We start from the raw sequence: 24,219 nt of genomic DNA, 5'->3' as shown, positions 1-24,219 counted from the left end.
CCACCCAGGCTACTCTCCTCAACCCAACCGGATGTAAGAGTGAGCTGGGGTCAGGATCCCAGACCTAGTCCTACCCTCCATCACATCCACACCTGTGACCACACCCAAATGGGCATGGTCAGAGCTACAGGTGTGTGTGTGGGGGGGTGGATTAGATATCTCACTACAACCTTTTTTTTTTTTTAATTCTTGAAACAGTATGCATTTATGATGTTATATTAGGCCTAAAAAGAAAACTTGAATGTAAATTTTAGGGAAAAACTATTTAACTGATCCTGGAGGTAATACTAGCCAAGGGCTAGTATTTCTGAAATAATCATAACATATTGTTATGTGTCACAGAACACAGGTGCAGTCATGATCTTGTTAGACTATTTGATTTGGCTTTATTCTACTTTATTATCTTGGTTTAAGGATCAAGTCTCTATGTTGCTTGGACTGGCCTGGAACTCGGTAGATAGCTCCACCTTCCGTGTTGGGATCACTGCTGTAAGCCGCCATGCTGAGCTTTTTATATTGTTTGAAAGAACAAGAGAGAGTAAACTTTCTAAATATTAAGTGATTTGTAATACCTGAAATGAACATTCATGTGGGATTATGTGTGTGGAAACAAATCTCTAGGATAACAGCATTCAAATCTGATTTTAGAGACAAAAAGATTTTGTTAGTGATAATAATGATTTATCCCAGTGTGTATAAGACCCTAGGTTTTAGTTTAATCTCCAGCACCACAAAACAATAGAGAAATATAGACATTTTTAATATAGTAATGATTAATGACTATTAATTATCTTGATGAAAAATATGTTTTAAAATGATGAGGTAGTAATGCACAAACTGACTTAGTGGAGCCCATTCTATATGGAGAGATACCTTGCTCAGCCTAGACACAGGGTGTGGTGGGTAGAGAGGTGCCTTGGTCTTGCCTCGATGAGATGATGGGACAGGCTTAGTAGACTTCCTAGGGGAGGCCTCACCCTCTCTGAGGAACAAATGGGAGGTGGGGGGGGAGAGTAGAAGGAGAGGAGGGAGGGGGAACTGGGATTGGAATATAAAAAGTAAATTAATAAAATAATTAAAATTAAAATGATGAGGTAAACCCAGTTTGTGGTTAGAGATTGGACTAGGGCTTAAATTTGTATTTCATACTACATATGTCAAACACCAGAAGGAAACCTTAGAAGTTTTCAGGTAGTCTGAGCAGGGTCAGGGATTATCTTAGTTTGCTGATGGAACTACAAGGGAAAGCCCTTCAGACAGTGACACAGTAAGGAGAGCCACATATCAGGATGTAGTAAGTCTAGAGTATGAGCAGGAATGGGGAGTTATAAAGCAGGCAAGTAAACAACAGCTCCCAATCTGGACATTAAATGTAGAAGGCTGGAACAGCATCCATCTTAAAGAATACTGATGGTTGGTAGTTCTTTTGATTTAATAAATATTCACCAAGCTTTTGAAATATTTTTTTAATGGTTGATAAGATTGAGGTTAGTGTGGGTCTGCTCTGCCCGCCCCCATTGTCTAATATCATAGTCCTGAATCAGTGAGGCTACTCTAGAGGAACAAAACTGATAGGATGAATTTATAGAGAAGAGAAAGGAGATTTATGACTTATAAGCTATTGTCCAGCTAGTCTAACAATGGCTGTCTACCATTAGAAGGCCCAAAAATCCAGTAGTTGTTTAGTCCACCAGACTAGATGTCTCAGCTGGTCTTAGTATGTGCCAGAACCCTGAAGTAGGCTCCAATGCCAATAAAGGAATGGGTTCGCCAGTGAAAATGAGAGCAAACAGGCAAACGGAACAAGCTTTCTTCTTCCATGTTCTTTATATAGGCTGCCAGCAGGTGTGGTCCAGATTAAAGATGGATCTTCCCACCTCAGAAGCCTTCCCACTTCAAATGATTTAATTAAAAAAACAAAACCCTGGCTTTAATTCCAGATGTGTCAAGTTAACAACCAAGAATAGCCAAACAAGTCCTAAGATGTATTTTCTGAAAAAGAAAACAAAAACAACATTAAACCTGCTATGCAGGTAAGAAATGGTTTTCTAGAGCTGACGAGGTAGCTCTGTAAGTAAAGGCACCTGTCTTCAAGGCTGAAGTCCTTAATTCAATCCCCAAGAGCCACAAGGTTGGAAGGAACTGATTCCTCTAATCCACCCTCTGACCTCCACATGCAACCTTCATGTGCATAAGATAAAAAAATAAAATTGTAATAGGAACAGTGTTTTTAAACTACTTCTGTGTTTAAATTTATGTGGTTATAACTCGGTAGCTTCTAAACTTCATCTGTTTTGTTATTTTAAAAAATAATGTCCCTGTGAGTGTATTAGAACATATAAGTATAAGATTTCAATAGTATATTAGTTTTTTGTTTGGTTAAGTTGACAAAAGCAACTTAAAGAAGGGTTTGTTTTGGATCGCAGTTCAAGGATCAGGTGATTGTGGTAGAGAAGTCTTGGAGCTGGAGCCTGAGGCAGCCTGTAACCTTTTATCTATCTGCTGTTGGCAAGTTGAGAGTGATAACTGCTGGGCATACTCACTTGCCTTTTTTTGTTCATGCTCAAGCCCCAATCCATGGGGTGGCTGCCTACATTAAGAGTGGGTCCTTACTCCCATTAAACGAAATCTAAATAATCCCCCATAGATGTGCTTAGAGATTCATTTCCATGGTGTGTGTCTGTGTGCATGCATGTGTGTAAGTACCTGATACCTAGCAAAGCAGAGGGGTAGGCAGCTTCTTTAATTAGATGATGTTCTGGGATCAGCTTCTTGAAAGGTGACTAGAAGTTGCTTCAATGAGGAAGGTAATTCAGAAGAAACAAGGGTATGTAAGAGACAGAGGAGAATCTCCCATGTTAATACATACACATCATGCTTTTTAAGAGCTTCAGGGAATTCTATCATATGCCATTGCCTTACTGGTAGATTTTTAGGATGTTTCTTGGTTTCAGTAACATTTTCTGAGCATACCTAGACTCCTAACACTTTCAAACTTGTAACTATAATCCTGCCTCAAAGGGATGGGCTTAAATAATCACCATTAATGAATTTGAGTGTATATCTTAGATCTGACCTGGAGTTGATCACATTCTGTTGTATAATCTTGAGTCTTGATCTATTTTAAGTAAATCAAAGCTACATCATGCAGAAACTTTACTGTGATCTAGCGGTATGGTAAGCTAGTAGAAGAGCACAATCCAAAGATTAACAAGATCACCATGGCTACTATATTAAAAATGGGAGATTCAAGGCAAACAAAGGTAGGAAAACTAGCTGAGAAATCATTTCAGTAGTTTGGGCAAGGAAGTGGTGGCCTGTACCAGAGAGGGACTGAAAGAATTAAATAATAATGGTGAGTGTCAAAGTTAAAGTTGACTAGATTTGCTAATGGGTAGGATTGAGATAGAAAAAAATAAGTCTGGTGATTATAACTTTAGAAATAAAGTAGTGCATGGCTATGTCAGAAAGAGTAGGAAAGGTACAGGCTTGAGGACGATGACCTGGAGTTCTGTTTGGAGCACGTTCAGTTTCAAGTATATAGTAGATGTCCATGTGGGCTTGGTGAGTAGCTGGCCAATGATGCTAGTTAGCAGAGTGAGAGAGATCCTGTTTTGTTAAATAAAAAAAAGAGCAATACTACTTGATGCAACTGCTACTTCATCAAAAGTATAATAGTTTAACAAAAACCTTTTCATTTTTTCTCCTAGATAAAATCTGAAATGTTTTTACACGCACACACACCATTCACATCCTACCTAATATGTTGAATCGAAAAGCCTCTTGGTAAACAAGCAATTAAGCTGTACAGTCAGCTAATAGTAATTTACCCAGTATTTAGACCTTGCTTTGGTTTGCCCTTTGGAAATAGCATTTTCTTAACCCCTACTGTCCTCTCTTCTTGGTTTTTCCCTTCTGTACAGACAGAAGACTACACCTCCAACTCTTACTGCATATTCTCAGCTACTAAAAAGACTTTTCTCCCTTTTATGTGTGTGCCATTGGGGTGACTATTTGCTAAAACTTTATTCCATTCACAGCACAAACGGCAACTGAATTAGAGTAATTTAAAGTACTCTGAACTTAGTCTTTGTATGCATCTACATGATTGCATTTTTAAACAGATTCTAAAGTTTTTTAATGATTTATTTATTTTTACTTTGTGTGCATTAATGTTTTGGTTACATGTATGTCTGTGTTGAATCCCCTGGAACTAGAGTTGTGAGATGCCATGTAGGTAGTGGGAATTGAACCTTTGAAAGAGCATCTGGTGTCTCCAGCCCCAGGAAGCATAAAGCCAGAAACTCACCGAATGTGAATAATAAATCCATGCTATTTCCTAATCCTGTAGATTTCAACAGATCAAATCCAAAGACATTCTGATATCTCACTGACCTCTTCTAACTGATTTGATTAATAGACACCTTTATTTATATAGAAATAAAGAATGCATTAGGTATTCTGTTTTAACTGTCAGTATCAGTGCACAATGGACTTTAAATTTCAAATACAGCAAGCTTGGATTTCCCCGAGGCTATGGCCTAGATAAGTTCAACTCTATCAAAATTATTCATGACACACTTATTCCTACAATGTTTATTAAATTTTAGAGTGTCAGGTTTTTACATGTATAGTCAAAATTATGAGTCATAATTTTATATCATTAATTATATAAAAAAATCTTAGAAAACAAACTGGATTTACCATGAAATTACTTTTCTAAAAAAGAAAGGAGCAAAAGGATGAAAGGCTCCATGCTTGGGAGTAGCTGCAAAGCAAACTGGATTCCCTGGGTTTTGTTTGTTTGTTGTATTTTTGTTTACATTTGGTTTGTTTTTGCTTTCTTTGGTTTTTTTTTTTTTTTTTTGAAGAAAGGAAGAACATGAAGTTAGGGTAGGGAGGTGGGGGGATCTGGGAGGAGTTGGAAAGTAAGAAAAAAGTGATATATTGGGGTTTTGTTGTTGTTTTGGGGGTTTTTTGTTTGTTTGGTTGGTTGGTTGGTTTGGTTTTGGCTTTTTGAGACAGGGTTTCTCAGTTTAAGAGCCCTAGTTGTCCAGGAACTCATTTTGTAGACCAGGCTGGCCTTGAACTCACAGAGATTTGCCTGCCTCTACCTCCCAAGTGCTGGAATTAAAGGTGTGCACCATCATGCCCACCAAAAACTGAGCTTTCACAGAAACAAAAGAACTGCACCAATCTCAAAGGCCATCCTGTTCCTCAGTGACTGACATTTTCCATGAAGCTTTTATTTATTTTTTAATTCAGATGGAAGTTGCAAATACTCCTTCGGGAAAAAAGTACAAGTGTCTATAGAACATATAAAGTGAATTCTGCTGTTGCTTCTAATAAGAAAAAAAGAAAAGATTGATTAGAAAGATAGGTCACAAACTGTTAAACTATTGAGTAAACAAGCTGTAGGACACTGAGCTAGGGACAAACAGTGAGACTCAGTCTAAACTAGATGTGCCAAACCTGGGAGTTATGGACCACATGCATCCCAGGATAGCTCTGGGCATGGTCCAACACATTTGTAGATGACAGCATCATATCACAGTGTCAAAAGGTTGACTCTCTTGATTACAGCACTATGAGTTTGAACTCTGGCTTTAACAAAATTTAAAGATTAGTGAGAAAGATGATGCCAAAATGTGTTGTAGTTGCCCTGTTTCAAACTTTGTTTTAGCAGTAAAGGGTAATGGTGTACTTCGCTCTGCTCTGAGTGACAATTTGGCTAATCTCTTTCCACATTGTATCACAAGACTAACCATTTAAACCACTACAGATATCATTTAATGTAGAAGTCAAATTGCAAGTTCAATTCTATACAGTCATGTCCTTATGTCAACATTAACATTTTAAAGGCTGCAAAAGGAAACTGTGTTCAAGACTGTACTTGTTCCCATAGTCAGGATCATCATTACCAAAGTTATAGGACCATCAGTTTGCATGAACATGAACAATTCCTCTATGCTGTTAAAAGGGGACATTTGTTGAATGGCTACAAGGTTCTTTTCATTTGGTAGTATTTCTTCCCTCTACACATTGCCAGTAGCTTCATGAGATGCCAGATCTTAGTTTCTGATGCTATCCTGGGTGAAAGCACAGGCTCCATGTCTGTGTTAGATCCTTCAGTATTATCCATACTGGAGCCATTTTATTTATTCCTTTGTCCTTCCTGTGAGCCTCTTTGATCTGATCTTTTTTCTTCTATCTTCTAGCAATGGGTCTTTCCCACCCAGGATTCTGTCTGTCCTCTTAGCCCCACTGCTTAATGAAAAGTGGCTTTAGAGCTGCTCCAACAATACTGTTATCTTCCAGTACTAAATAGGTACGCTGGGGGAAGTTGTACTAGAAATATAGGGGACTCGATGAAATATAAACACACCAAGGGGAAATTGCAATGCATGATTTTTTTCTTCTCAAAGCTGAGATCCATTGAAATATTGACACTGAATTAAAGGTAAAAGAAGTTATGCTAATTATATATGCTTAGAAAATGAAGCTTCCAAAATTTGGTTAGTCCAAGAGCTGAGAACATAGACCAGTATTTTTAAAATTGATAGTGTTTTAGAAATGTCTGTTTAATTACTTAACCTGGCTTAGATGTTAGCTGTTAAGTAACCTGTGTATCTTTTATCTTCCTTCTGAAATTGATTCACACTTTATTCTTCAGAACCTGCCTAATAAATTGGGCCCATCCACCATTGAATGTGGAAAGAAATGGAAAGCAGAGGGTAAAGTAGCTTGAAAAAACACAGGGCTAGACTTTCTGTTAACTGTTTTACTCTTCTTGAATGTACTGTTGTACTAACTTGTTTGCAACTGCTTTACTGAAAATCTGTTCCTGCTCTGCCCAGCTCTATCTGTCATCTTAACTTCGCAGTGCACATTTCTGAGTAAACCAACACAGCATGGCTTCATCCTTTCAATTCACCTGACCAGTTCAGTGAAAAAGTTAAGGGTGTGGTGGGGGGGGGGGCGTGTGTGTGTGTGTATATGTGTATGTGTGTGTGTGTTGCCCTTTTAGCTGTGAGTGAATAATGACAATGCTTTATATCTCAAGTATCTGTTAAAATATGTAACTGAAATGTGCTTTTATGCAGAGACCAAATGTTAAAATAACATGTTTCTTTTATCAGTATCTTACTCTCCTGGTTTGACATTCAGATCCTAGTTCTTGATAATTATGTGATTTTATAAACCATAATATTTGAACTACATTTCTTCCCTTCTTAAAAAATAATTGCATATCAAAATAACTATCTGAATGTATTTATCTGTGTAAAGAAATGTAAGAAGTGTGACCAGATTGCATTTATAAATATTATTATAACACTACCATAAGTTGAGTAAATAGCACATCACATCAGTACAGTTTAGGATGACTCATTTATCAGTCCACTCAAATTCATTACTCAGAGATAATTTACAGCAGACTTTGAGGTTCTATAGAGAAGATAAAAATAAACGGGATAAAAATATCTATTTGAAGGACTTGTTTAGAATATTGAATACTATTGAGATGACATCATCATTAAATATGAATTGTGGCACTTTCCCACACTATTCAATTACCTTTAAAAAAGAAAATAACTGCCTGAGACAGTTTTGAAATAATGAAACTTTACTGCATAGAATCAGTAAGCATACCCAGGTTTTCTCTGGAACTATATTGAGAGTTTACTATGTTTCAGACACCGTCTCATCTTGTCTATAAGATGGCATTGCTATAAGATGGCTCCTCTGTGATTGTTTTGAAGTGCTGGTGGGCTCTTTTCTCACATGAACTGTAAATCTGTGTGCACTGGCTACTGAATTTCCCTGTGGCTCCACATCAGTGGTTAAGTCCTGCAGGACCGCTTACATTTCTTTGACTTTTGCAACTGTGCAACCTTTTTTTTTTTTTTTTTTTTTTTTCAGCATATTTTTTTAAAGAAAGTTTGTAATTATTTTTTCAGTTTGTAAAATGTAAAATGCATTGGGTCTCATGCCTACTACTTTAAACCCTCCTACAATCTCCCAATATTGTATAGTTCCTCCTTAGGCTTGGATGCGTCTTGTGCCACCTACTTCCTCATTCTTGGAGCATTGCCCCTTGGTGTTATGTGTGTTATCTCATGCTGGCATGCTTCTCTCCCCAGCTGGAATAGGAACTTCTTAGAGAAGCCTTTATTGTTCAGTATGTCTAGAGTGGCCTCCCTCTGGAACCCTCCAGCTGAGGACACTATATCTCTGACATTTATTGTACTCTGTAGTTGCCAGTTTTATTTGTGTTGTTATGGTCTTCTGTTGACATAGACATATAATGAAGACAAAGTGCCAAGTACTTTGTCAAGAGAAGTTATTCAAATATTTGTAGAACAAATGAAGAAAGTGATGACTCTTACTCTTTAACTTCATAATTTAACCTCATAATGATTCAACTTGCGTCTTTAATTTGATTCATGGGGAGAAACCACTATATTTTCAGATTGACTTGCTAAAGTAATGCAAGTAATTTTTTAAAAGTATCTGTGCCATGGGCAGGGGAGAGATCCCCTGCATCAATGCCTGAGGCAGATGGGAGAACTGTTCCTGCCCCCCACCAGCTGCAACGCTTGGCAGAACAGGCCCTACACCTCTCCTGAGCAGCACAGTAGAGCTGGCATAGGTGTAGGTGATCCAACTCAGATGGTATGAGCATGGGAGAGCTGTCCCCATTACTTATCTGTCTTGTGGTGGCCCCCCATCAGTGCCTGAGGCAAGTAGGAGAACTGGCCCTGAGGTCATAAGAGTGGGAGAGCTGGCCCTGCCCCTGTCAGCTGCAGAGTGGCCCCTACACCTGGCCTGGGCAACACAATAGATCTGGCCCTGAAGGGATAGGTGTGGGAGAATTGACCCTGGGGACAGGAAAGCTGGAGAATGCCCCTTGCTCGGTGCTGCTACTGGTGAACTAGCCAGGGCAGTGCTAGAGAGCTCACCTTGGTGTCTAAGACAGAGAAGAGCTGATGGGCTAACCAACCTGCAACTACTCAGTCCCATAACCAGGTTTATGGGTTGGCCTACCCCAACATCTGTGATCTGCTGGAGCACAGGGATGAGGGGGTGTCAGTCCTCTGGACCCAGAGCTGTAGGATCCCCAAGACAACATGGCAACAATGGGATGCCCAGGAAGAGTTCTGATGAGGGCCCACTGTCAATGGTGCAGCCCAGACCAGGGGCTTCAAATCAGACCAATGATTCTTTGTGATAAACGCCTGCAAGTAAAATGTATGGATAAAGGGGTTTACTTTGTGACTCTCTGTGTCCACACTGTACCTTCCATAACGAGATTTCCCCTTCTTCCTCCCCACCCTTTTTTTCTCTTACATTTTATCTTGTTTTATTTATTTATGATGGAATTGGGATACACAGAATTAAAAAAAAAAAAAGAAAAGAAAATAGATATGCCATGTAGTTGGAAACTGGGCCACTATCTTGTTCTCAGTACATGTTTATCTTAATAGGCTTTCATTAACTAGTAAATAGTTCACAATTGGAATTTTTTCCTAATATGTATTTTGTGTAGTAACAGGTAGAGTCTTGCAGTATAATAAAGACAGTATTGTATATAACCAAAACCAACAGGATAGTTGTGGAGTAAAAATCCATTCCAAAAACAAAACAAAAAACCATCCCATGAATTCTTTTCCATTTTCCATTGGTTAGAATTCATGTGCAGAGCAGTTTAGCCCCAGAGTTGTAGTATATTACTAGGTAACCCATAGACTAAATAATTTGTCACTGTCACAAAGCATAGGACATAGAGCCAGGGTTCAAAATAAGTGATTAACCCTAGAACTTTATTCTATTTCAGGATTTTCTTACTTTAAAAAAAAAAGTCACAAAATTTATTCTACTGTGTTTTATTTTTAAAAATTGAACATATTTGATATCTATTATTGTTGTATTATTATTTTCTTGGTTTAAGAGATACGTAATTTTAGAAAAATTTGAGTATTTGCTTTTAATTGTTGTTGAACATTATTAGAACATGGAAGCCACTGGTAAATAACCTTTAAAATTAAAAGTATATAGCCAGATGGGCATCGCAGCACACTATTGTGTAGTATTAGTTGAAGATATGTTACATTCATTTATGCTGTGGAACATTTGTTTAATGATGCAAAGATGTGTTGCATTGTTTTATGTTGCATTTGTTTAACTCTGTGAAGCTGTTACCTTGCCTGCGGAAAACACTTGATTGGTCTTATAAAGAGCTCAATGTCCAATAGGTAGGCAGGAGAAAGGACAGGTGAGGCTGGCAGGCAGAGAGAATAAATAGGAGAAATCTGGGAAGAATAGATGTGGAAGAGAAAGGAGGAGAGGAGAACGTCAGGGCCCAGCCACCCAGGTACACAGCAAGCCACAACAGAGTAAGAAGTAAAGAAAGGCATATAGAGTAGAGGAAGATAAAAAGCCCAGATAATTAAGAAAAGCTGGCTAGAAACAAGCCAACCTAAGGCCAGGCATTCATAAGTAAGAATAATACTCCATGAATTTATTTGGGAGCTTGGTGGTGAGAGGGCCCCTAAAGAGTAAAGTTTTAAAAAACCAGCTATAGCACACATCTTTAATCCCAGCACTCTGGGGGCAGAGGAAAGTAGATCTCTATGAGTTCAAAGCCAGCCTCATCTGCATAGTGAATTCTAGGGTATGCAAAGGCAAAATAGTGAGTCCCTGTGTCAATAACAAACAAAGTATATAACTAAAACCTTATTTTACTTTCTAGAAGAACACAGTTTACCTCAGTAGCTCCATAGAACTAGAACTGAGTGAAGAGTAACAGATGTGAACAGCCTAATGAAGGGAAATTGCTGAACACAATTAAATTGCCAGAGTGTACTACCACAGGCAACAATTTCCTTAATTTTTGTCAAATGCATAATTTGAAATGATTATGTGCTTATGAAAACAAACAGAATAAAATGAGGTTTATAATCTATAGTTTCATATTCACAGATGTGTCAATGTTAAAAATTGAATATAATTTGATTTTATAATTTATTTTATAGACCTATATATAAAGATAACCTAGACTATTCTAACTCTACACAGGTTCTACACCCAATTTATCTTCAATCAGAAGTCACATGTTATATAGTACATCTAATACGTTAAATTTTTTTTCAGGTTTTACTTAATAGACCTTCTTTTGTTATGCTTTATCAAAAATTGGTAAGAACCATTGAGAGTTAAATTGACACTGGAGTCTTGATTTACTAATAATGGTATTTTATTTTATATAATATGTTAGTTCTAATTAAAGAAATAACTGTTAGGAAAAATATAAAATCGAGAAGATGGCTCAATTCTCTTATGTTCTTGCAGAGAAGACTTGAGTTTGGTTCCCGTAGCTCATAACTGCCTGCATCTCCAACTTCAGGGACCCAGTACCACCTTCTGGATTCCTTAGTCACCTGCACTCAAAAGTGCACAAATCTACACACAGACACATACAAACATAATACATAATTATGAATAAATTCTTTTTAAAAGAGAAAATAGTGGAGTTTTAAATTTTCATGAGAAACATAAATTAGCCAGTTTTTGATTGCTTTGTTGAAACCTTGGGGTTTATCAAAGCCATATTCCTAAAGCACTGTTTTCTCTGAAAATTGAGTTGCTACGAACAGAAAATCTTTACACATTTGTCAGCTAAGAATTTCTGACCAGAAGTTAAATATCTGATTTTTTTTTAACTGAAAATATCTTTCTTCACACAATATATTCTGGTTATGGTTTCCCCTTGTCCTCCCAGTTCCCACCTCCTCTCCTAAATGGGTCCCCTCCCTTTCTGTCTGTCCTTAGAAAACAAACAGGCATCTAAGGAATAATATTAAAATAAGATGAAACAAAAGCAATTAGAATAGAACAAAACAAACAGAAGAGCCAAAGAAACAAACATAGATACAGATACATACATATCAGCACACACAGCAATCTCATAAACACAAAACCAGAAGCCATAATACATACACAAAGGACCTATAAGGTTTAAAAGGGGGTGGGGTGGGGAGATGCCCTAACACAACATTATGAGACAAAGAGCCTCCAGAGATACTGTTGAATTCATTTTGTGTTGGCCATCTAGTACTGGGCTTGGGGCCTCCCTTAAAAGTGGTTTGTTTTAGAGAAATCTAGTTTTTCATTTGTATCAATTGGAAATAGTTCCTGGTGTCCCTGAAGACCCGAACAGGTCCTTTGCATGCTGCTCCCATCTCTGAGTTCATGTGTGGCCATTCTTGGTGTGTCTGCAAGGCCTTGATTTCCTGGTGTCCTCCGCCCCTCTGGCTCTTACAGTCCTTCTGCCTCCTCTTTCAAGGGTTCCTTGAGTCCTGAGGGAAGGATGTGATAGAGACCTCCCATTTGGGCTGAGTGTTCCAATGTCTCTCATTCTCTGCACATGGTCTGGTAGTGGGTTTCCATATCTGTTCCCATCTGCAGGAGGATGCTTCTCTGATGCTGTCTGAGCAAGGGAGTCGTCTATGAGTGCAGCAGGATGTGTTAAGAGTCATTTTATTGCTAACTTCTTTTTAGCAGAACAGTAGTATTTGGGTTTCCTTTAGGTTTATCTGAGATTTTTTTTTAAAGAATAAAACATTAAATTAGGCACTCAGGAGAGACAAAAGGATTGAGATACATGGTGAGGCTCTGTCTCAAATATCAAGGGCTGGAATTGTAACTCAGTGATAGAACATTTGTCTAACATGTGGCTAGGCCCTGAGTTCATCAACAATTGAGCTAATGAGACACTACATTAACATAAAAAGTGAAAATTATAAATTAAACCTTTTAACATTAACTATTTCATTTCAAAGATTGTTAATATTTTAGATTACCATTCAGCTCTAACTAACAATTTCTAATTGAAGAATATGAAGCTTACTAATAATTTTGCCATGATTTTAAGATTCTTGTAACTTAAGGGAACTCAGCTGGCTTGGTTTTCCCATTTCTTTGATAAGAGTGTGGGAAAGTTGTCTGTATCTCTGGGGGGAAAGGAAGAAGGTCACTGCATAGTGATGATGGCTGTGATGGTAGCATGTATTTAATTAGAATTTATTATGCACCAAAATCTATGTGCTGAGTTTTAGATTTATCAGAGCAGAAAGAGAAATTTGTTATATTACATAAACTTAAATCTGTTTAACTTGAACTTGTTAGAGCTTTAGCTATGCTTAGTTTAGGGATTTACAGGAAATGACTAGATTTTTTTTAAGGGAAAATGAATATGAGATGTTATAGTGTCTACAGCATGATGGTGTAGTTTATGAAAGAAGGAAAAAAAGAAAGGCTCAGTCTATATCAATACTGTAAGAGCAAAACGTGAACTGGGCACAGTAGCAGTCTGGAGGCTGAGACAAAAGGACTACTGTGAATTAAAGCTAGCCTGGTCTATCTAGATGGTCAGGCCCTGGAAAAGGTTAGCTAGTAGATACTCAACAAAGTAAGTGTTGAAAAATCATACTTGACAAATCTGGAGATCATTAAGACCCTAGGAGATAAACAAAATATCACAGGGCAGAGTTTCTTAAACTGGTATTAAATCTAAGAATTTATAGGCATTCCCTTGAAATTACATACAAAATTTTGTATGTGGATTCATACATGTATGATTTCCATTACATTCTTATCTTAGGGTTTTTAATGCTGTGAAGAGACACCATGACCATGGCAACCTTTTTTTTTTTTTTTTTTTTTGGTTTTTCCAGACAGGTTTTCTCTGTATTGCTTTGGAGCTAGTCCTGGAACTCACTCTGTAGACTAGGCTGGCCTCCAACTCACAGGGATCCGCCTGCCTCGGCCTCCCAAATGCTGGGACTAAAGGTGTGCACCACCAACACCAGGCTGACCATGGCAACTCTTATAAAGGAAAATATTTAATTGGGGCTGGCTTATAGTTTATCATTGTCTTGGCGGGAAACATGGCAACATACAGGCAGAATGGTGCTGGAGAAGAAGCTGAAAGTTCTATGTCCTGATCCGAAGGCAGCAGAAGGAAACCATGTGCCACACTGGTCCTAGCTTGAGCATGTGAGACCTCAAAGCCCATCTCCACAATGACACTTCCTCCAACAAGGAAGGCCACACTTCCTAATAGTGCCACTCCCTATGGGCCAAGCACTCAAACACATGAGTAAATAGGTTCAAACCACAACTCTACATAGGATCTATAAGCAAAAGGTTCCAGACCAGTGACTAAGAGGCACACCTGAGTGAAGAATTAAGGAGAAAATTATTAACATTGTCCAGTTAAGGATAATGCAGACCAAGGTGATCCACACAAAGGTGGTGGTTTAGATTAGTTCTGTGAGGAAAGGCTACAGACAGAAAAGGAAAGCAGGGGCTACAGAGATCACTCAGCTGCTAAGAGTGCTTCCAGAAGACCTGAATTCAGTTCCTAGCAACCAAAGTAGTTCACAAAGGTGACTCCAGCTCCAGCAGATTCAATGCCCTCTTGTCACAGCAGGCACACACATGTGGCCTAAATATACACATTCATGTAAATAAAAGTAATAAAAATAAGTCTTTAAAAAAACAAAAACCCAGGGCTGGAGAGATGCCTCAGTGGTTAAGTACAATGGCTACTCTTCCAGAGCTCCTGAGTTCAATTCCCAGTAACCACATGGTAGCTCACAACCATCTGTAATAGGATCTGATGCCCTCTTCTGGCATACAGGCATACATTTATACATGCAGACAGAGCACTCATAAAGCAAAAAATTAAATAAATAAATAAATAATGCAAGCCAGGTGGTGATGGCACATGCCTTTAATCCCAGCACTTGAGAGGCAGAAGCAGGTGGATATCTGTGAGTTTGAGGCCAGCTTGGTCTACAGAACGAGTTCCAGGACAGGTTCCAAAGCTACAGAGAAATCCTGTCTCAAAAAACAAAAAAGAAAGTTTAAAAAAAAAAAAAAAAAAAAAAAAACAAGCAACCCTTGGGGGCTAGAGTGATGACTCAACAGTTGAGAGCACTTGCTGCTTTTGCAGAGGACCTGGCTTGGAGTTGCTAGCACGCACATGGGAGCTCACAGCCATAATTTCAATTTTAGAGTATTTAATACACTCTTCTGGCCTCCATGAGCACACACACAGAAAATAAAAATAAATCTTAAAGAAAAAATCCCAAAATAGTATACTAGACTGGAATGAACCTTGACTTGAAAACATTGTTTTAAAGAAGAAAGAATAAGCAATCCCAGAACTTAGAAGGTAGAGGCAGGAGGAGGAGGAAAAGAAGTGAAGACCCAGATTAGAATGTGGTAGCTTTTTGTAATTTTGAAAAAGAGTAAGAACAAGAAAAGAAAATCAAGTAAAACTAAGTAAGCACAGAGCCAGTAGACAGAGGTATTTTAAGTTGGAGACTAGCTAAGTGTTAATATAATTGTGAAAGGTCTTAAAAGTTGAGAACTAAGAAAGGGTAATGGGTTTAACCTAGGAAAGTTGCCCTTGACCTTAAAGCAATTTCAGTGAGGTGTGAAGCATAGAAACCATATCGCAGGAGGCAGATGGATAGAAAAGGGAGGTAGAAAAGGAAGGTAGACTGGTAGTTAGTGCAATAGCAAAAATAGTTGTAAGTCGCCATTGGAGTTATACTTTTTGTGAGGACTTCTATGCATCAGAATCTATACCAAGGTTTTCTCTGTTTGAATCGAAGGTTGTTGTTTTTTAATCTTTATATAACCTTGTAAGAATTCTCCTATGATCCTCATTTTTTGGATTAGCAAATAGAGTGTGATAGGGATTGGGTTTTGCTCAAGGTCACATGGTCAGCACTGTGACAGATTTTGAACTCTAGATCCTGAAAAACCCTCTCCTTGTTTTTGGGAGAGTGTTCGTTGAGGTTGAGACAGAGTCTCATATAACCAAGCCTGGCCTTGAACTTACTTCCTGATCTTCCTGACCCTGCCTTCAAAAGCTGAGAACAGAGGTAAATGCCAGTTCATCCTGCCTGAGCCCTCAGTTTTTACACAATTATATTAAATATGAGGGAGGTCTACAATCCCAGCACTCAGGAGGCAGAAGCAGGCGGTTCTCTTGAGTTCAGAGCCAGCCTGATCTACAGAGCAAGTCTCAGGAAAGCCAGGGTTATAAAGAGAAACCATCTCTTGAAAAAACCAAAATAAATAAAAAGTCAAACATGTAATTCCTAGAATATTAGTTTTGAAATGGCAATAAACAGAATAATCCATGACATTTTAAAAAATACTTTCTCTAGCTGCATCTCTGTAAAGGAAGTAATTACTGGCCATTACTAGTTTCCCAGGAAAAACTCCACACCTCTCAAAAAATGACTGACTGAGGTTCAGGACAGGAAATATTCAGGATAAATGTGGATGATTTTTATTATGCCAGGAATCAGTGAAGGTGTAGATTTTTCTGTAGTTGGGTTAAAAGCTACTGTGAAGTGGGGATGGAAAGTATAGCATGGCAGGTCACTTGCCTGGCACACATGATGCCCTGAACTTTAGGTTGATCCCCATCCCTGGGTGAGCAGATGGACAGTGTGATGAATTTTTTCACTGGCCAGAGACAAGAAAACCTGAACATGATAATAAATAAATAGCAACTACATGCTGCGGTGGGATAACCCTTCTGTATGCTTTGAGTATATGTTGCTCTCATTGGTTGATAATAAAAGCTGTTTTGGCCTATAACAAGGCAGGAAAGCCAAACTGAAAGAAAGGCAGAGTTGAGACAGACCAAGATGCCAGCAAACTAGCCCTCTAAAACTATAATCAAGCTCCCAATTAAATACTTTCTCTTATAAATTTCCTTGCTCTTGGTGTCTCTTCACAGCAAAATAGAACAGTAACTAAGATTCAGAGAAGAGAAATTCTTTTTCTTGAAATGATACGAGACTACCAAGGGTCAAGAGACACTTGAGCAAGATTCTAAAAGGATGGTTAGGATTTCGGTAAGATTCTATAAGAGATGATAAAATAATTCAGTCCCATGTTCTAAACCTACCAACTAATTTACTTAAAAATTATATTAATTCAGCTAAATTACTGTATTCTTTTTATCTTCAGCTTTTTACCCATAATATGAAAATTAGAAAAAGACATCATAAAAGTTTGTAGGATTTGAAATACTATGGTATCAACATACTTTGTAAACTGTGAAGTCTTACATACATTTTAAAAAGAAACACTCATAGTATTTGGAAGGTAATGGGTCAAAGCATGAGTTTAAAAAACCAATAGATAAACTGTGGCGATTAGAGCAGAGAGAAATGTGTGAAAATGGCAGAATGTGATTACTGTGCTGGCTAGATTTATGTCAAGTTGACATGAGCTACAGTCATCTGTGGGGAGGGAACCTCAGCTGCAAAATTGCCACCATAAGACCTGGCTATAGACAAGATTATAGAGCATTCTCTTAATTAGTGATGGGGTGGGGGTGGGGTGGAGTTGGATGCTTCCTCCCCTGGTTTGGTGTTTCTGGGTGCTATAAGAAAGCAGACCCTGCAAGCCAGTAGGCAGCTCTCTCCCATGACCTCTGCATCAGCTCCTGCCTCCAGGTTCCTGCCCTATTTGATTCCTGCCTTGGTTTCCCTCTGTGGGCTATGATTCAGGATATGTAAGCCAAATAAACCCTTTTTCCCCAGGTTGCTTTTGGTCATAGTGTTTCATCCCAGGAAAAATAATCATAGTCACTAATATAATTCTTTACTTAAGAAAACTACCTTAAATAATTTTTTTCAAGATTCATGTTGATCTCCTCCTTCTAAAAAGATTACAGACAGCATTCATCAGGTCAAATTATACATTTAGTTTTATTGATGTCATGAATATAGTTGGTGTACAATTAATTTTCAGTCAACCTGCTTTAATAAATATTGTAACACTACAAAGAGCCTAATGTATCCTGCAAAATATACTGTCTTACAGCTGTTGCGTATATTCATTTATCATGGCTGTGATTTAGAAAACAAGTGTGTCTGTTCGTGAGCAGATCAGAATTGTTTCTTTCAATGGACTAGAGTTTGAATTATTGCAGCTACTTCTAGATCTCACATGGAAGTACTGCTTATGATGTCCCTTCTCAGAAAATCCATTCATATTGCCTGGCAAGAGTTTTATGTATTTAAATATGATGTGAAGGAACAATATATTTTCAGCAAATTAGCAGAGAGTACACAGGCAAGAAGATAAAATAAAACTTAGTTTGAGATGTGGTGTGGATATTGTGTCACCCCTTGCTGTTATCTGATATTGGGCCCTTGGACTTTATGTAGTACCTGTGAAATATAGTTGGGGTTACTTCTCCAAAGGCAAGAAACTTGAAAATCGTATTATTTGTGTTATTAGAACATTAATTTTTCATTAAAAAACTGTCAAAAATTTTCTTGACTGCTTATGTTGAAATTATTTTATTATAATGAATAATTCTAAATGTTCTCTTCGTTAACAGATTATCTTGCTAATCATGGCCGGTTAAATGAATCTGAAGCTAGGAGAAAATTCTGGCAAATTCTGTCTGCTGTTGATTATTGCCATGGCCGGAAGATTGTGCACCGTGACCTGAAGGCTGAAAATCTCCTGCTGGATAACAACATGAATATCAAAATAGCAGGTAACTGGATTACAACTGCCTGGGAAATGATCGGAAGAGAGCCATTGTCTTGAATGTGAGAGGAGCCCTGCAGGCGAGTCAGGTTTTAGCAAGATGTGCTTGCCTCTTAGTTCTGTGTGTGACTGTAAGAAAGTATCTTCACTATTAATGTACACAGATACAGGACTGTGCTTAGGGGTCTGAGATGCATCCAGATTTGTTGGAAGGTTCTGTAGAATAGGTTGTTGGTTAAATGTGAGACTGATTGAAGGGCTGGAGAGGGCAAGAGTGCTGGTTGCTGGTGCTCTAACTGGCTCCTCTCATAATGCTGGTGGCTATAGTGAGGATACAAACAGAAAAGGCAAAGGAAGTGATGGAAACAAAATGAGATCAATGCACAGAAACCATCACACACATATGTTTCTGTGTATGTGTGTGTGTTCTGTTGTTTTCTTCTTTCCTGTTCTTTTCTTTGTGTGTGTATGAGGAGAGTAGGACCTCATGTAGCCCAGGCTGGCCTTAAGCACACTATGTGCCCAAGCCACCTTATAGTCCTCCTACTCTTGCTTTTCAAATTCTGAGATTACAAGCATGTATCACTATATACAACCCAATTATTAAAAAAATTAATTTCATAATGTGAGGTGTTTTTTTTTTTTTAAAAATATTGGAATTTTGAGATAGTGTCTTACTATGTAGCCTTGGGTTTGGAACTCACTATATAAAGCAGTCTGTACTTGAACTCAGAGATCTAGCAGCCCCTGTCTCCCAAATTCTGGGATTAAAGTTGACAATATGAATTTCTTAATTCACAGAGTCAAAACTCACTCATATGTGGTAAAATATATGCCAGGTGTTGTGCTATGCTAGGTATAATATGATAGGTGTAAATTATTTCATAGCATATATATATATATATATATATATGTATATATATATATATATCTTAATATTGTATGTTTTTTGTTTGTCAAATATACCTGCAGCTGTAAATATACAGAAAAATGGTATGTATAGAGCTGGGGATGTGTAGAACTCTGTAAGACAGCATTTGCTTGGCATATGTAAGGCCTTGGGTTGGGTTCCCACCACCACATAAAAAAGTGTAACTGTGTACCAACTTAAGTAGAAATGTAAGTGACAGAACATCAGTCAACCTGAGGAGCCAGGGAAATGTCTCAGATCAGGAAGTGTTTGAACTTATGCTTGAGAGATGAGTTAACTGCTTACTGAAAGTGCAAACAGATACCATAGTCAGGCAGATGGAGACTGGTATGGTGAAAGTCATAGCTTAGTATGGGTAATGGGAGCAGTAGAGGAGCAGCTTGGGCCAGCAGAGTAGGAGCAGTCCTGAATGCCTTGTCAGATTTGAGAGTCTGTTTTATAGTTAATGGGCATCCGAGCTATTGAGGTTTATACTATGGATCTGAGTGAAGTGGGATTAGGATAGCAAATTTTACTTTGCATAACAGCAAACTGGCAAATGTGTGGAGATGGGGATGACTTCACCTGTGTATCCCTTTATTAGCACAAGGGCTCCTGGAACTCTTGTTAGGCAGAGGAAGGCATGAGACTTTACATTTGCACTCTGAGATTTACAAGGTGCTCACCACCGGAACACAAAAGTAAATGTCCCAAGTAAATCACCAAAAACTTTGTAAATACACAATACAGATTATTGCTCAAGGTTATAACCAAGTGTTGTTAGCATATAAATATAGCATTTAAGTTTGTATTTTGTTGGGGTTTGCTGTTCTTATTTTTGCTTTTGAATAAAGAAGCTTTAAGGCTTTCTTAACTGTATAGAAGACAGGTAAAATGTCTGGTATCTAGAATTGTCCCCTTTGATTCAGATAGTGACAAATACCATTGAATTCAGCCCTTGCTGTTTTCAGGTGCCCTGCTGAGTTCTTAGTCAAATAATTTTCACAGCACATTTGGAAGCTGCATAGCTGTCACCAGGGTTTTTGTTTGTTTATTTGTTCTGTTTTTTAATGGGAAAACTAAATGCAAAAAGGTCAAATAACTTGCTAAGGCAACACAGGTAATCAGCAGCATCTCCACAATTCAAAGTTCGATCTCTCTGGCTGCTTATTTGTTCTTCCCAAGCTTTGTGTATCAGTCCTCAAGTGGAATCACTGTGTGAATTTCTTATCCACTAGTCTGCAAACTCCAGAGCACTTCAGGCAGTTTGAGGCTCTGGCTCAGGAGCTGTGTCACGTGCCAGTGAAAATGGATAGGAAAGAGCCTGAACTGGTCAGGTGATCCATCAGGATGGATCATGAAGGACTCCATGTGTTATAAAGTTTAGGTGTGTGTGTGTGGTTTTTTGTTTTGTTTTTTTGTTTTGTTTGTTTGTTTGAAGAATTTCTCTTAAGTATCTGTAGGGGTTGTAACTGTTTGAGAATTTCATAATACTTATAATGTATATTGATCAAATCTACCACTCATGTTTCCCTCCCAATCTCATGTGTTGTTTTTTCCTCACTGAGTGCACCTAGTGCTGCCTATGTGTACATGGGCTCCTCTATTGGAACATGATAGCCTTTCAGGGGCTGTGTATCACTGAAGAACACTAACTCTACCATCCCCTGACAACCATCACTTGTGACTAGCTCCTCCTGCTAGTAGTGGAACTTCATGAATCCCCTCCCCGTGCATGCTGGGATTTTGGCTGGCTTGATCAAGTACAGGTCTTGTGCAAGAATAGCCTCTGTGGCTCTTGTGTGTAACAGTACTGTCATGTCCAGCAAGTACTGTTTTGATGCAGAGATCCACTACCTCTGACACTTACAATCCCCTCTCCCTTCCAGGATGAACCTTGAAGGGAGGAGGTGTGGTATAGCTGTTCCACTTAGGGCTGGACAACAACAGTCTTTTGGTTTTTTCGAGACAGGATTTCTCTGTATTGCTTTGGAGCCTGTCCTGGACCTCACTCTGTAGACCAGGCTGGCCTCGAACTCATAGAAATCCACCTGCCTCTGCCTCCTGAGTGCTGGGACTAAAGGTGTGCACCACCAACACCCTGTCACAAAACTACACAGCCTTGGACAACAACAGTCTTATCCTCCACATGTGGTCTCTGTATTACTATGTATCGTAGAAAAAGTTTCTCTGGTAAGGACTCAGATGCACTACTCTGTCACTGGCAGGGAGCTGGTAGACCAGAAAGTATAGGCCAGATTAGAAGCTTGTCTTTTACATGATCACCCACCAAATATTTGCTCTTTATCAATAGAACTCATAGCTTCTCATGGCCTTGCTTACCTGTAAGAACATAACCTTTTGATATCTTGGAATTCTTGACTTTTTAAAGAAATCTACCACACTTGGTCTGTGGGGCTCCATATAAAGAAATCAAAAGGTTAAAAAAAAAAAAGACAGATTATTGCCCAGGTATTAACTTTTCTCTTGCTTCTTTTGCTTATTAAGATCTCTTTAATTTGCTAAAACTTGTCTTTAAGCTGCCTATATTGAAGCTGAAAAGGCAAATCAAAATCAGATTTTCATGTAAAATGTGCCTATATTTAAAAGACAAATAGAAGTATAAGTCTTGGTTAGTTTTCATAAATATAGAAGCATGGCTCTGAGATTAATTTTTTAGCTTATGTTTCTTGCTGTAATAACTCAACAGTGCAGAGCCAGGGGTTCACCCACAGCGGTGTTCAGGTTGTCTCAATCATGAGGCCTCCACCCTTCATGAAATAGGAACTTAGGACATTTCAGGAGGTCCCATTCTTGCAGCAGTGTTTCTGCCTCAACATCTTGGCTGTTTTAGCTTGTAGTGATTATTGATGAGTTAAGGTGGGTTATCTTTAGTTTTATTCTCTAACTTTCACATCTTGAGAAAAATTTATAATAAATAATTGGTGATTGAGGTATAATAATTACTTAGAAGACGTTCTCAGGAAATAACTAGAACTCAGCTGAAGAGATGCTCAGCAGTGAAGAGCTCACAATGTTCTTCTAGGGATGCAAGTTCAGTTCTCAGTGCCCACAAAGTGACTCACAACTATGTATAACCAGTTCTGAGAGGTGCAGCACCCTCTTCTGAACTCTGCAGGCACTGCACACAACACATGCACGCAGGCATGCACACATGTGCAATAGTTTAAAAAAATAAAAATAAATCTTTTTTTTTTTTTTAAATTACCACAGTTCAAACAAGACTTAGTGTGGAGTGCAGAGAGAGCCTGGTAACAGGCAGTGCAGTACAGACTCTGGTGATGGCATTTGCATCTGTCACCTTGGCTAGGCTAATTAATTTCTCCAGGCCAGGGCTTCTGTTCTGTCCATTAGAAATTATTGTTTTTCAAGGACAGGGTGGAGAGATTAATGATTGTTTAAGACAAGGAGGTAATACATATAGTAGGTAATAAGAAGGCGACTTGGGAATGAATCCTGACATGCCACTTACTAGCTTACTAACCTTGAAGATATTTTCTCAAGTCCCTGTTCTCAGTTTCTTATCTATAAAAGGGGAATGGCACAGGTTCATATCTCATGGTGGTTGTTACTTGAATTAATATTTGCAGAGTGCTTAAAACTGCATCTGGTACATGGTCCTGTTCAAGTGTTAGCAAAATAAATTGTTAGTTAAATTTCTTGGCATCAAGTAAGCACTCAATAAAAGGAGGCTGATGTTGATTCAGTGCATAATTGAGTCCATTGAAAATAAAGCTGTAAAACTCTGATAGCCAAATAACTTCCTTCAACACATTAAATAAAGTCCACTGGCCTTAAAGTCTTGTCAATGCAGATAGTAAAGTAATAAGGAAAGTGCATCACTTGTATTTGAAAGTATCTCTGTCTGACAAAACATTTCCTGTAAGCAAAACCTTAAATGTAATTGGTAATATAGAATTAGCTAGATTAGTCTGACCTGTGTATTCATCTTTAGCTCAAAGAGAACATTTCTTTTCTGACTTGACTGGTAGTTTGTCACCTCTGCCATTGCTTCTACAACTTTCCACTTACTAGAAGACCTTGAGATGAGGTTTCTGTGTATGCAGTTTCAGTCTTGTGTCCTAGAAATTAGAAAGGATGGAGGTGAAAGGGGGATTTATTGAAAAAAAATATTTGTTGACCTTCTTCCATTCATTTCCTCCTGCTACTGGTATTGTATAAAATGGGAAATGGCCTTGCATATGCAAGCATGATGACATACATCCATCAGTCCTGCTTTGTAGGCTAAGTTCATCAAGCCTGAACTGTAGAGGAGTGGTTTAGGCCTCTATTTCTGTCCCTCCCATCCTTTCTCCACTAAGGCAAAGGATCATCATTTCTTTGTTTCTTGGCTCTTGGACTCCCTGATTCAGCACAGCTAGATGATTCTAGATGGTTCCTACTAGTATGAGGATAAGATTTCATCCCAGCTTTGTGATTATTCCCTGTGGCCTCCTATGAGACAGAATGACAGGTATTTGGAGGTGAAGGAGGCAACTGGCTTTTTCTTGATGTTAGACAACAAAACATGCATAGTCAGTGTTGGCTAATGGGCTTTCAGTTTGTGTAATGGGTTAGCCTGGTTCCTGTCACTCTCCTACCTTTCATTTGTCAGTATTCATTTCCTTTTGATTATCTCCTTCACTCCTGCTATGATAATAAGACATATGTACCCTTTTGTCAAGCTAGAC

General features: G+C 38.3%; 1 protein-coding gene across 9 annotated transcripts in view; it reads left to right on the top strand.

The window, feature by feature from the left end:
* The window catches only part of Sik2 (salt inducible kinase 2), a 102,466-nt gene that overhangs the window by 44,092 nt on the left and 34,155 nt on the right, over positions 1-24,219 (top strand). For all 9 annotated transcript variants that reach the window (XR_007835298.1, XR_007835297.1, XR_007835296.1 and 6 more), the window contains exon 4: positions 18,443-18,604. Coding sequence is in view for 6 of the 9 variants with exons in the window: in XM_051197451.1 (XP_051053408.1) it covers positions 18,443-18,604 (162 nt within the window). In the remaining 3 variants the exon portion in view is untranslated. The remainder of the gene's footprint in view (positions 1-18,442; positions 18,605-24,219) is intronic.

The sequence above is a fragment of the Phodopus roborovskii genome, unplaced genomic scaffold (genome assembly GCF_943737965.1).
Source record: "Phodopus roborovskii unplaced genomic scaffold, PHOROB, whole genome shotgun sequence".
NCBI classification, from domain to species: Eukaryota; Metazoa; Chordata; class Mammalia; order Rodentia; family Cricetidae; genus Phodopus; species Phodopus roborovskii.
The sequence above is the reverse complement of the archived record's forward strand: the minus strand, read 5'-3'. Positions and strand labels throughout refer to the sequence as shown.